The 12773-nt window shown below is 59.2% G+C and overlaps 1 protein-coding gene across 2 annotated transcripts; it reads right to left on the reverse strand.

Annotated features, from left to right (window-relative positions):
• Positions 1–205: 205 nt before the first annotated feature.
• On the reverse strand, positions 206–5060 carry NXPH3 (neurexophilin 3). 2 transcript variants are annotated; one of them, XM_027094541.1, is made up of 3 exons: positions 4324–5060; positions 3170–3343; positions 213–1941 (listed from the first exon to the last, which is right to left on the reverse strand). In XM_027094541.1, the coding sequence occupies exons 1-3, from the start codon at positions 4375–4377 to the stop codon at positions 1237–1239; spliced, it is 933 nt and encodes a 310-aa protein (XP_026950342.1). In that variant the 5' UTR covers positions 4378–5060; the 3' UTR covers positions 213–1236. The 2 variants fall into 2 exon arrangements, with proteins under 2 accessions (XP_026950343.1, XP_026950342.1); XM_027094542.1 differs by lacking the exon at positions 3170–3343 and having other exon boundaries at positions 206–1941; positions 4324–5036.
• Between the last annotated feature and the right edge of the window lie 7713 nt (positions 5061–12773).

The raw sequence follows: 12773 nt of genomic DNA on the forward strand, positions 1-12773 counted from the left end.
AACACCGGCCCAGCTTTCGTGGCTGGAAAGGGGGTGGAGACGGAAGCCCTGGAGCATGAGCTCCAGTAGCTGTTGGAGCCCTGCAGCCCTGGACTCCAGAAAATGTCCTGTTGCCATCTGAGAAACTCTGGCCGGACCACGGGGTGCCTGTGGCCCTCCCCACCCCCGCTCCCATACCCCTCCCCAATAACTCAGAGTCCAGTGCCCAGGAAAGCTTTATTCCTTGATCTGAGAACGAGAGTCTGCACACAGAAGTCAACAAACTGATGATTTCACAAAACCTCCCCCCTCCCCACCCCCACAGACAGACACTACGGGACAGGCCCAGCACACCCGCCACGGTGTGGCCTCACCCTGCCCCGAGCTGCAGATGGTCCCATGGGCCACAGGGGAGGCAGCATCTCTGTCCTGGCAAGACCTGGGCTGATGGGCAAGGCTGGCTATGGAAGGCTCACTCTCTGGATAAGGTCATTCCCCGAGGAGCCAGCAAGGAGTGGGATGCACGTGGCTCACGGGTGGGCTTCCACGTGTGGTCTTGGTGCTGCGAGAATTACGATCGCCCCCTGTCTCAGCTTAAGGACGAGGGTCCCCTTCAGCACAAGGGTGGGGGTGGGGAGCAATGGCAAGAGAGGGAATTTTGGGAAGGGGTGGCCTGGCTGGGGGCAGATGGTCTCTTTGTCAAGACATCGAAGACTCCACAGGTCACCACTTCAGCCTCAAGCCACAGTCCAGGATGAGGGCTCGGGTCGGCCCACTGGGTGGGGCTGGAGAGTTCCGGTGCTGGCTCCCAGGAAGCCCCAGCTCCGCCATCCTTCAGTGCCCGCGTGCTGTCCTCACCGATGAAATAGCCCTCTCCTTGCTGTGTTCTTCCGCAGGATGGCAGGGAGGGAGCCAAGGTCTTGGGCTCCCCTCCATGACTTTATTGGTCTGCTTGCTCCAGGGACCTCCTGGACCCAGCATCTCTCTATTGCTCCGTGGGGAAGCCCTGGGAGGCCGCCCAGAGAACCTACTCCTCGGCCAGCGCTCCTGTGTCCTGGTTGCTCCACAGCCTCAGGTTGGGGCCAGCACCTGCGCCCCCTTCCCCGCCACCTGAGGCTTGGCCCTGGCGCCCTCTCCACCCCCACGCTCCCCGCCTGAGGCCCCTTCCTCTCCCTGCCCAGTATCCAGACAGATGGCTTCCTGTGTGGGCAGGCCTGTCCTTCCAGTCCCGGCCTGGCCTCTGTGGCCTGCCCAGGGTCACCCGGAGGGGTAGTAGGGAGTATCGCTGTGGTAGTTGTAATCCGGGCACACCTTCTGGACTAGCCTGTAGTCTGTGCTGTAGAAGGCGATGTAGACGCAGACGACTTTGAAGGGCTGGGAGCAGCTCCAGGTGGCTGAGCTCTGAGCGTGGTCTCGGGAGCAGGTCTTGGCTGGGTCGTGGGTGCAGAGCGAGATCCGGCGGCCCCGTTCCACCTTCTCCCACTCCATCCGGCAGTTGAAGATTTTGGAGGCCTTGGCTTCAATGAAGATCTGCTGCTCCTGGTGGAACTCTACAGCTTTACTGGGGGGCACGAGGCTGATGGAGATGTTGCCCTGGCCCGTGGCATTGTGTCGGAAGTGGACGCTAAAGGTCCCATTGCCGTGGTCCACGATCTTCCCCGTGACGAGCAGGTTCAGGGCTACCGTCTTGATGTTGGAGTAGAAGTCACCCCAGCCAAAGATTTTCTTCACTCTGGCCGACGGTGGGGGGCTGTGGTTCGGGCGACTGGGGGGCTGCCCAAGGACCCCCCATGCCTCGCCAGGTGGAACCAGCAGGCCTAGGAGAGTAGAGCTGGCCATGGGGCGGGACTTCGGTGACATGTGGCCCCGCTTTCGAGGCATCCGGGGCCGGGGCTGGCTCTCAGGGTCGTCACGCTCAGGGTCCTCTGAGCCAGGGGGACCATCATCCTGGCCACAGATGACCTGTGGAGGGAGTTGGGAGGAGAATGAGCACCTGGGTCCCCAGAAGACCCAGGAATTCTGGTTCACTGCCTCCCACCACCGGCATCATCGCTCTGCCCTCCCTTCCACTCTGACTTGGGGCTGAGGGGGCCCGGCACATTGCCCGCCTACTCTGGGGGCTGGGTATGCACTCTGGCCTGTGTCGTGGTTCCCTCTCATGTTCTGACACTCAGGTCACCCCTAGCTCCTCTCCCCACTGTCCTGCCTCTGGTCACTGTTCAAAGTCTTGGAAGGATGGTGGAGAATTCTCTCCAGTAGACCACGGCAGCAGAGGTACATGGCCCCAGCTCCTAGGGAGCCCCAAGTCTAATGGGGGAGGCCCAGCTCCCGATGTTGGGAGAGCCTTCATCTGATAGAAGAAGCTGTGACGACAGAGCACCCCTTTCTTATAGGAGAGGTAGAGTCCCCCACTCTGTGAAATTCCCAGGCTGATGGGGGAGGTACAGTCTCTGCCCTCAAAACGCCCCAAGTCAGATAGGAAAGCTCCATCTCTATGCTGAGAGAGCCCCTAGTTTGACAGGGGAGGTATAGCCCTTGCCTTTGGGGACTTTCTAGTCTGTTGAATGAGACACCACCCCTATCCTGGGATAGTTTCTACCTTCAGAGGCAAAGAGAACCAATAGATGATGGAAAAGAAAACAGAACCCAGCGAAATTCTCTCTCAAGTACAAATGCAGTTTAGGTTTTGGCAGGAGGATTTGAAGGAGACCTGGGGTGAGTTCCATACCCAGGAGGGCCAAACTCTCCTCCGGGGACCACTGGTGATAACTTGCCAGGACATTCCTTATACTAGGAAGTAGGAGTTCTTATTATTCCCACTTCACAGATGGGGACACCAGACTCACAGGTTACATCACTACAAGGCTGAATCCCACAGAGTCAGACCTCCCAAGCCACTGCACTCCCGGGCGCACAAGCCAGATGGGTCCTTCTACTGGGATTTCATCCAAGCCCCATCCCCACCCAGGATCTCCTGTAAACTGCGGAGGCCTGGCTGGCCTCTGCTGCACCAGCTCTATTGACAGGCAACATCTGGGGAGGCTTCCTGAAGGAGCTGTGGGGAAGGCCAGCAGGACAGCCTGACAAGCTCAAACACAGGACAGCTCAGGAGGGCATCAGGGAGTGAACCGGGTTTCCTGAGGACAGCTGCCTGGTGTGGGTTTGCTCAGCTTCTGAAGAGAGTACTTACCTTACGTATCTCGTTATGAGCACCGGGGCACCAGCTCACAGCTGGGCAGCATCTGGATTTGCTGGTGACCCTGGGATGAGGGTGGGGGATGCCTGAGGTCTGGAGGGCTCCAAAGGAGTTTGTGGTCTCTTTTCTGGCCCTGGCCATGCCTGGGGTTGTGTGCGGTGGCCCTGCCTGCCAGGACCCAAGGGTGGGGCAGAGGGACAGTAGGAGGGGAAGCTCTGAGGGCTGGGCTCAAGGCGGCAGACCTGTGTGTACTCGGCCGCCGGGGGTCACAGCTGAATGGCTGGAGGATGGGGAGAAGGGCCCCGGGTGGGGATGTGATAAGGGAGGGCTTCTTCCACACGGTGGCAAAGATAATTATTGTTTTGAGGAGAAGGGCAGACCCAGGTGTGGGGCTGAGGCTTCTCCAAGACGGGATTGGTGGGTGGCGGTTGGCCACCCGACCCAACTGGTGGGTCGGAGGGGAGCTGAGCCCTGGGCTGGGGTCTGGGGTCGATTCCGCGCGTCCTGGGCCGCCGGGAAGGAGCGAGCGAGCGCTCGGGGAGCGGGCTCTGGGCGCTCCGCTCAGCTGCCGCGAGAGCCCGGGGCGGGAGCCGCCTGCCCAGGTCCTGTGGGGCTCCGGCTGCGCGCAGCCGGGAGAGAAGAGGAAAACAACAGGCGGGGAGGGAGGGAGCGGGAGGGAAGGCGGCAGCGAGGGCCGCGGGGGCCGCCCCGCGCCTGTACTGGCTCGTACGCTGATGGACCCAGAGCGCGGGGCCCCTAGGTCAGGGAAGAGCCCACAGCTCTGATGACTCTGGCAGGTCATCAGCTCCACAGCCATCCCCCACCACCCTTCCGCACGGCCCGGGGCCCGGGAAGGGGTCGAGTAACCCTTGGCGACGGCTGCGGGCATTTTCCCTCGTGCCCGTCGCACCTCCCGCCACCAGAGGCCGAGTGGGTGGGCCAGCCCAGCACCCTCTCCCCGCCCCTATTAACCCTTACTGTCCAGTCTCTGGCCTCGGCCCCGCCCTCTCCCCCAGCCTCCAGGCTTCCGCTCCATCCCCGGGATGCTGAGGGGAAGGGAGAAAGTTTTCGGGCTTGGAAGCTTCCCGCGCTCTCCCCCAATCCTCCCGGCCCCCGCCCCTCCGCGCCGCTCCCCGCGGACCACTCACCAGATAGAGGCTGCCCTGCACTAGGAACACGAAGCAGCAGCGAGTCAGTTGCATCTTCCTCCTTTGCTCTCGTGCCCCTTTCTCTCGTCTTTCCCCCTCAGGGTACCAGGCCCTTCCTCACCCCTTGCTCTTTCAGGCGCGCCGTCCCATGCTCCAGTCCCAGGCCACTCGCGGCCCTTCGCTCTGCCAGCCGCCCAGGACCGACCCCGCCCCCTTCGGTCCAGCTGTGCAGCCGCCGCCCCCCTCCCCTGGTCCAGCTGTGCGCGGCACGGCCCCCTCTCGAGGTCCCAGATGGGTGCCCCGAGCGCCTCGAAGGGCCCCAGCTGCGCGGTGGCTCCGCCGCTCCAGATATGCCCCCTCGGTTCCAGCGGCGCCGCTCTCGCCCAGATGTGTTGGGGACCCGCGCGCGCGCTCGTCCCTGTGCTAATTCCCCAGACCAGACGGCCCCTCCCGCCCCGTCGCGGCGCGCCCCCTGGCGGACGCCCCTGGCCGCGCCGAGACCCGCCGCCGCTACCCGCGCAGCGCCCCGCCAGACTGGAGCGCTTCTGGCGCCCAGGCGGCTCCCGCTTCCTCGTCCCTCCCACCGGCTGCGGCGGCGGCGGCGGCGGCGGCAGGTACTGTGAGCCCAGCCGGTACCTCCAGAGTTAACTCCTCCCCTGCCGGCCAGCAACCCAGGGACCTAGGACGCGAGGGGCAGGATGTGGGGGCGGAGTAACTGGGCGAGGAAGGGAGAGGGTAGTGGCCTCGGGAATAGGGACACTACTTTTTCCACCCCTCTGGCAGGGCGCCTGTCCCCGGTCGCGAGCATTGGGGATCCGCTGCCCTGCCCTGAATCCCAAGAGGCCTGGAATTTGGAAAGGTCATTTTTCCCGAACTCATTACGAGAGCCAGAAAAGAACGTCTTCCTCACTGTAGCCTATTCCCACAGCCCAAAGTCCACTTCTCTCCGCAAGAGTTGCGTTTGTGCTGAGGGAAGTTCTTCTAGCTGTCTAGCCTGTACTCCTTTTGTTCAGGAGTCAGTTCCTTTCCTCTTCTACGTTACTCAGAGGGGCAGGGATAACCCTCCCTGCCTCCCCCCAATACCTCTCAGTCCAGTCGCTGTAACAGGAAACTTTTGGCTGGAGCGCTGGGCTGAAAAGGCCACTAGGGTCCAGACTGGATTCTGGGGCTGGGGTCAGGGGTAAGCCTCCTGAGAAGCTGGGGAGCCAGGTGGGCGAGGCCTCCCTGGAGGCTGTACCTCCATTCTTCACTACTGCCCTCCCTGTGATCCAGGGAGCCCCAGGCTGGGATGTGGGGCTCCTATGCCAGCAGGGTCTCTATCTCCGGTCTCTGCAAACTTCCCAGGCGAGGAGGAAGAAAATGACCCTCATCCAAGATTCCCAAAGGTGGGGCCCATCCCCCATCCCCCCACATCTCTGGGTTTTCTTCCTGGAATTGCAGGGCCCCTTTAGTCCTTAGAAAAATCAAAGGTCGGATTCTAGCACCCAGCACCCCTCAGAGGCTGTGAGGGTGAGGAGGTACCCCAGCATTTGGAGCAGCCCCAGCCTGGGCTGGGCCCATGGGGCAGGATGGGTGGGCACTCCGCTCTGGCCCTCGAGGCCCAGCTTGGTCTCTGGCTGCAGCCCCCAGCACACACCCAGCCTCCTCCCCCACCATCTGCCAGGCGGGTGCGCGGGGAATGCAGATGAATGTTAATATCAGCCTGGGCCAAGTGCGATGAGGGAGACAGATTCTGCAGAGCGCAGACAGCATCACAGAGCCCCCTGCATTCCCCAGGCACCCTGGGCAGTATGGGATGCAGCAGCCCTTCCCTGGTGGTGGCGGTGGGGGGGTGTGCATGTCTAGTCAAAGACCCCCCTCCCCCACCCAAAGCCTGGGGAGGGAGGAACAGATAAATCCTTGTTTGGCCTCTGAGCCTCTGGTCCGGCTGGGAGGAAGAAGCTGTCGGCCTGAGCGAGAGCAGCTGGTTCCGGCCCTCAGCTAGGCAGGTGTGTAGCTGGGCCCACTCCTTGTCCATCTCCAGGAGGTCCTATCCCCAGGAGAGCAGTGTGACCCAGCAGAAAGAGCACAGGTCTTCAGGCCAGACAGCCCTGGATTCCACTCCAAGCCTGGCTGTGTGACCTTGGGCAAGTTGCTTTGGTTCTCTGATGCCAGTGTCTTGATCTGTTGTTGCAGGAACTAAATGAGACCGAATGTTCAAACGAAGCCCAGGCGCAATGGCTGGCAGGCAGTCATGGCGTTCGATAAAGGGAAGCTCTTGCTTTTCTACTACCCACACATTTGCTCTGGCTGCGCCTCCTGCCAGGCTGGCCTTCACTGCCCTATTGGCTCTTCCTGGCTGTCACTTCCTTCAAGTTTCCCCTCTGCATTCATCCATCATCCATCGGCCAAGCCTGTCCTCAGTGCCAGGCACCAGGCCAGGGGTTGGGACACGGAGACGAATTGGACACCATCCCTGCCCTCAAGGATCTCACTGCGTAGCGTGGAACCGAGACATGAAAATCAATGAGTATAACTCAGTGTGGTGAGTAGAATAACAGATCCCTCTACCAGGCAGTATGGATACACTAAGGACCATGCGGGGTGGGCTGGGGTGGGGTGGGGGGTGGCGGGGGCGGTGGGGGGATCGGAGAGGGATGGCTTCCTGGAGGAGGTGATGCCGAAGGACTGACTGAATGGTCAAAGGTCTGGAGGCCAGAACAAGAAGCAGTTTGTTGTTACTGGAGCTCAGTGGGGAGGGGAGGAAGTTGGAGCGGCAAGCTGGGGCCAGCTGGCGGAAGGTCCTTCCTGCAGGTCAAGGGGGTTAGGACCTTGAAAATCGTTTGAAGGGTTTTAAGGGGGCTGGTGAGTGTAGTCAGATTTGCAGTTTAGAAAGCTTTTGGAAAATTCACTGGAAAGAGGAAAGACTTGAGGAAAGGAACCAGTTAGGGGATAAATGCAATGGTCTGGGGTGAGAGAGAGGGGTAGACTGAAAACATCTTTAGGAGGGAGGCAAATCAGGATTGAGTTGTTGCTGAAATGAGGAAGGAAGGGAGACAGAGAGTCAAGTATGATACCCAAGTTTCTGGCTTGGGCAATAGGCAGGATGCTCGCTGAGGTGGGCACTACATGCGAGAGGATGTGTTGGGGGGTAGAAGGTGGCTTCTGGGGAAGTGGGGAGGTCAGTATCAGTCATGTCAAATCTGGGTGCTGTTGGCCAAACAAGGGCAGATGAAAGTCTAGCTGGGGGTACTGGAGGTGTGGATGTGAAAGAGGAATAAGGGGCTTGGATGGAGGACCCCTGGGCACCCTGGCATTTAAGGGGTGGGCAGAGGAAGAACAGCCCCCAAAGGATCCCAGACAGGAGCCGGCAGCCAGGGGCAAGGAGGGCGTGTGGGCTGATCCTGGAAGCAGCAGAAGTACTGGGGCTCTCACACTCGAGAGTGCCAAGCAGAGGTTATTGTACACATGCAGATGCTAGGGTCCCACCCCAGGGTCAGCAGATGGGAGCTCAGAACCAGGCATTTTTGCCCCCTTCCCAGGTAATGCCGATGGAGGTGGTCTCTGGACTTCACTTTGATAAACTGGTGTATGGGGAGTGTCAGGATAGAGGGAACAAGCAGCAGCTCAGAGAAGCAGAGCAGCCTGGCAAGGCAGAGACAAAAAAGTGACCACAGGTTTGGCCGAGATTCCTCCGGCAACTGTACCCAACCTCGGTCCTTCCACCTGCTCCCAGGGTGGGGAGACAGATGGCAGATTCAGTGAACTCTGTGCGCAGCTGTGCTGGAGGTAACCCCAGGTGTGTCTGCCATGCAGGCTCACCTCTCCTCTTACCCCCAACGCCCTCCCCACCACACCTTGCACACAGCAGATGCCCAACGAAAGGGGAAGAACTCAACCTGCTAGTACCGCCCCGCGGCCCCCAGCCTCCTTGGCACCCACTTGTACCCTGGATGTCGGTCGACTGGGCATTTGCTTAGCACCCCTGATGCTTTCGCCTGCCTCAGTCTCACCTTTGGAAGAATCCTGTCTATATGCCTCCCCTCCTCCCTACCACCCCAGTGCTGGAGGAAAGAAAACAACAGAGGGGTGCCCGGTCAGCGCTTATTGAATAAATAGGAAATGGGGCTCCTGATGCTTTGAAAGGCAGAGAATGGATGCCCTTGAGCCGCTTGGAGCAGAGAGGTGCGGGGGAGAGGGGGGAGTAGTTCATTATTGCTAACAATCTCTCATGTTTACCTGGAAAATTGCAATTTTTAAGTGTTACGATAGAATGCTACATAGAGGGAACCAGGGGAGCCCAGAGGAAAACCCTAATTCTAATGAGGGGGCCAAGGACGAATCCCAGAGAAATTGGTCTTGTGATATGTGGATCAGCTCAGGTGGGAGGGGAAGGAAAGAACCTTCCAGGCGGAGGAAGCAGCTCATGCAAAGGCCAGAGATGAAAGAAAGGCTGGGAATGGGGTTCTGATGAGGACAAGATGAAAGACTCGTTTGTTCCACAAATAGTTATCGGGTGTCTACTTGTATGTCGGGTCCTGGGCTGGGTGTGAGGGTACAGCTGTGACTGAGAAATGGCAGTCCTTATTCGCGTGGAGAATTGGGGCTCTGGGAGAGACAGAGATTAAATAGCTAAGCATACAAAAACACAAGCTCTGAGATGCTGGAAGGTGGCATGAAGGACGAAGATCACCAAGTTCTGAGTAAGAGAGAAACCAAGTAGGGGGCCCACTTTACCTGGAAGTGGTCAGGGAAAGCTCTGTGAGATGTGACGTTTCAGCTGGGACCAGAAGGGCGAGGAGGCGTCGCCAGCCATTGAGCTGGGGAGGGGGCTTCCAGGCAGAGGGAACCGCGCATGCTGAGGCTCAGAGGCTAGGGAGAGTTTGGTGCTTTGGAGAAGCCATAGGCAGTAAGGATTGTGAAGGAGTGGGGAGTGAGCCAGAGCCAGAGAGATGCGCCAGGGCTGGACGGCTCAGGGCTCTATGGGTCTAGTGAAAGGTTTGGGGCTTCCTCCTGTGATAAAGGTGTTTGTTTTGTATTACAGGTTTTTAATTTACAAGTTTTAAACAAGGGGCAGACTTGCACTTTAGAACGATCACTCTGATGGCAGAGGATTTAAGAGAGTGGGTGACACTGGAAGCTGGGAGGTGATGATGTCCTGGGTTAGGGCAGAACCCCTTGGGATGGGAAGGAGGGGATGGCCTTGACAGACATTTAAGGAGTGGAATGGAGAGGAGTTAGGCTCTAGGACTGGGGTTGAGGGGTCAAAGATGCCCCCAGCTTTCTGGCCCGCGGGACACAGGACGGAGGGCAGGTTTGTGGGAGGATGCAGAGCCCCACCCTGAACAGGTGGCGTCAGGTGCTTCAGGTGCAGCAAAGAGCTGGGTGCAGAGTGGAGTTCCCACTGAAGGGACCAGACGTGTGAGCCTGTGGTCCCACTGAAGGGAGGCGTGTGAGCCTCGAGAGTTATCAGAGGTGAGAGTGGGAGGAAGTCGCAAAGGACAGAGCACAGCGAGGGTGCAGAATGGGGCTGCCAGGGCCAGTCATGTAGGGAAGAGTGATGGAAGAGAGGGGGGATGGGGCAGGGGAGGGACAGGGGAGCCAGGAAGCAGGTGGGAACCCCCTGGCCTCAGAAGCCTGAGGGAAGCTACTCACATCCCACACTGTACCTACCTCCTGCCTCTGGCTTTGAGGGGTCATTTTGTCTATGCCCCTGCCTCTCACAGGTCTCTCCAGCCAGGAGGGCCCTCCTGCTCAAAAGGCTCCCTCGTGTGCTCTTGTTGAGAGGAAAGGATAAGGACGTGGGGTCCAGCCCTCCTGGATTAGGGTCTGGCTCTGAGCTCGGCTGTGCGGGTGATCTGGGAGAACCTCTTGTCTTCCTTGGGCCTCAGCTGCCCTGTCTGTAAAGGGGGATCACACTGCCCCTCTCCTGGGGTGAGGACTTGGTGAGGGTGAGAACGTCTGGCTCTCTACTGGGCACATGTACACCCTGGTCCTTTATCTGCATCGAGCTGGTGGAAAGTGCTTTGTAAACAGTGAAGCACTTGAACAAAAGGAGTCTGGCCGTGCCCCTTCCAGCTACTCGTCAGTTATCTTCGGAGGTGGGAAGCAAGGGGGAGAAACAGGGCCTGAATTGCACTGCTAGACTGCAGGGCACCTGGCAGGGGCCCCGCACCTGGCACCAGGTCATCTGTTCTCCACCTGTCGGCTGGACACAGGTCGCCGTGGTCAAAGCCAACTCCCCGGGGGATGATAAGGAGACCGTGCTGGCGTGTCGTGTCGGACCTGAGTGGGGTCAGCGCGCCGCCTGGTGGGCACTTGGGACGCTGCCTGCGGGCGCTTTGCGCCGCGAGGAAGGCGAGGATTCACCTGACCGCCGCGCTGCCCCCTCTCGCTCGCCAGTGCCCGGTGCCCAGGCGTTTGATGACAACGCCTTAAGACAATGAAGGGCCTGTGCTGCTCAGAGACGTCGTTGCGCGATCGAGCTCTGGAGCCAGATCCCCTGGGTCCCAATCCTGCGTTTGCCACTGTGTCTTGGGCAAATGATTACGCCTCACTGTGCCCGGTTTCTTCATAGGGATAATAACAGTATAAATTTGTTGGGAACGGCGTCTGGCATATAGTTAGTGCTCAATAAACGCCGCCTATTCTTATATACGCATTCAGTTATTCAGTCAACCACAGGCTTTCACGTCGCTGTCGGACCAGGAGGCAGCTCTGGAGCGAAAATAGCCTCGACTGAGACGGGGAGGGGGGTCGTGCCCCCTCGGGCACGCGAAGGGAGCCTCTAGTTCTTTATTTGTGAAAGGGTCAGTACAACATCTGTAGTGAGAAATTCCCGCTTCCTTTTCACGGAAAGGGTTCAGGGTGGGCGTAGAGGCCACGCTCACCTGCACCCGGGCCCTCGGGTTCGCCTCCATTCCGGCCCGAATTCAGGGGCGCGCGCCCCTCTGGACCCCCAACGGACACTGGGTCCAGAGCCCCCCGTGGCAGCCTCCTCCGGAGGTCGAGGCGTCCACCCCGCTGGGTCCCTTCCCCTCCTCCCCCATAGGGCTGGCGGGGCGCATCACCCCCTCGCCCTCCGACGGTCGCCCGGGCGTCCAGACGGCCTGCCTGCACCTTCCATTTCCAGGCCGATGGTGACGCCTGGCGGCGGAAGGAGGGACAACCGGAACCTCCACTCAAGGAACTCCTATCTAAACTCTTGGGCACCGCTGGGTGGGGGCGGGGCGTTGGGGTGGGGGAGATGAGGAGACAGTGTCAGGGGGATCCAGGAGGTTGAAGGGCTTCCCAGAGCAGCACTGACCTGAGCTTCTGTTGCGGAGATGCCATCAAGACCTTCCGATTCCAAATCTGATCAAAGGGGCAGGGGGAGTCGAAGGGCACTGAGGAGGGGGGCAGGGTTGGGGTGGTAGCCAGATGAGACCCCAGAGAGTTCGGGAGGAAGACTTCCCTAGTATTCTCCCTCCACCCCATTTGGGGTCATCACTGTTCCCCTTTGGTGCCATAGCCCTTCCCACATTTCAATATAGGGCAGAACATGGGGGGAATGAGCCTGGGAGTGGCCACAGGCTGAAAGGGACCTCAGTCAGGCCACTCCTGGAAGGGTCAGCACAGCCATGAAGAGGCAGCAGGAAGGACGCCACTGGGGGTGCTTTTCTGACCCCTGTTCTGCCCTGGACCACAACGGCTGCCCACACCTTCCTCACGCAGACTCAGCACTGGCTTGATCTGCAGCCTTTCAGGCTTGGGGGTCGGGGACTGACCTCAGCCCGAAGGCATAACCTACTCACTCCTGAACGCCAGGCCCAAAGTCAGCCAACTCTGGACATGGGATTCCACAGACTCTGCCAACTCCAAGTATACAAAATCATCCTCTTCACATCCTGAGCCACAGTCTTGTGGCGTCCTGTGTTCCTGCCTCCTTGAAGGGCGTCACCATCCACCTCATTAGAATCTTGGTGCCAGCCTTGCCCCCTGCCTCTCTTCCCAACGTCCAGATGCCTCTCCTCCAACCCACTGGAGGCTTCAGGATTCCATCATTGCTCACTGGGACCACAGCAGCCCGGAATGGTCTCTCCCAGTCATTCCTTACCTACCCCACACCAAAGGGAGATCAATTTCCAAGATGCAAATTAGATGATCTCCTTCTCCTATTTCAAATCCTGGGAAGGCTTCCCACAGCCCCAAACTAGACATGCATATTGAGAACATTCATGAAATGGTACCAACATCCTCTCATTTAATCACACAACCTACTGAGGTAGCTTCTATTATTACCGCATTTTACAGATGAGAAAACTGAGGCTTCAGGAGATAAGCTGGCTTCCCTGAGGACCCGTAGCTAATACTCTTCAGAGCTGAGATTTGGACCCAGGCGGCCTGGCTTGCTGAACCCATGCTTTTACTCACCACACCAGTGTGTCCTAAAGTGAAGTATTTGTTGTGTTGGCTGGGAGATTCCTTTAAAA

Source organism: Aethalodelphis obliquidens, unplaced genomic scaffold, assembly GCF_003676395.1.
Source record: "Aethalodelphis obliquidens isolate GAN/ISIS:26980383/991018 unplaced genomic scaffold, ASM367639v1 scaffold89, whole genome shotgun sequence".
NCBI lineage: Eukaryota > Metazoa > Chordata > Mammalia > Artiodactyla > Delphinidae > Aethalodelphis > Aethalodelphis obliquidens.

Bases quoted from the DNA above. Each gene is read 5' to 3' on its own strand.
- NXPH3 (XM_027094541.1), bottom strand. From the start codon at position 4,377: ATGCAACTGACTCGCTGCTGCTTCGTGTTCCTAGTGCAGGGCAGCCTC. The intron at 3,344-4,323 runs GTGAGTGGTCCG...GGGTCCTGGCAG, and splicing joins TGCAGGGCAGCCTCTATCTG to GCAGGGCCACCGCACACAAC. The intron at 1,942-3,169 runs GTAAGTACTCTC...CTCCCTCCACAG, and splicing joins CTCATAACGAGATACGTAAG to GTCATCTGTGGCCAGGATGA.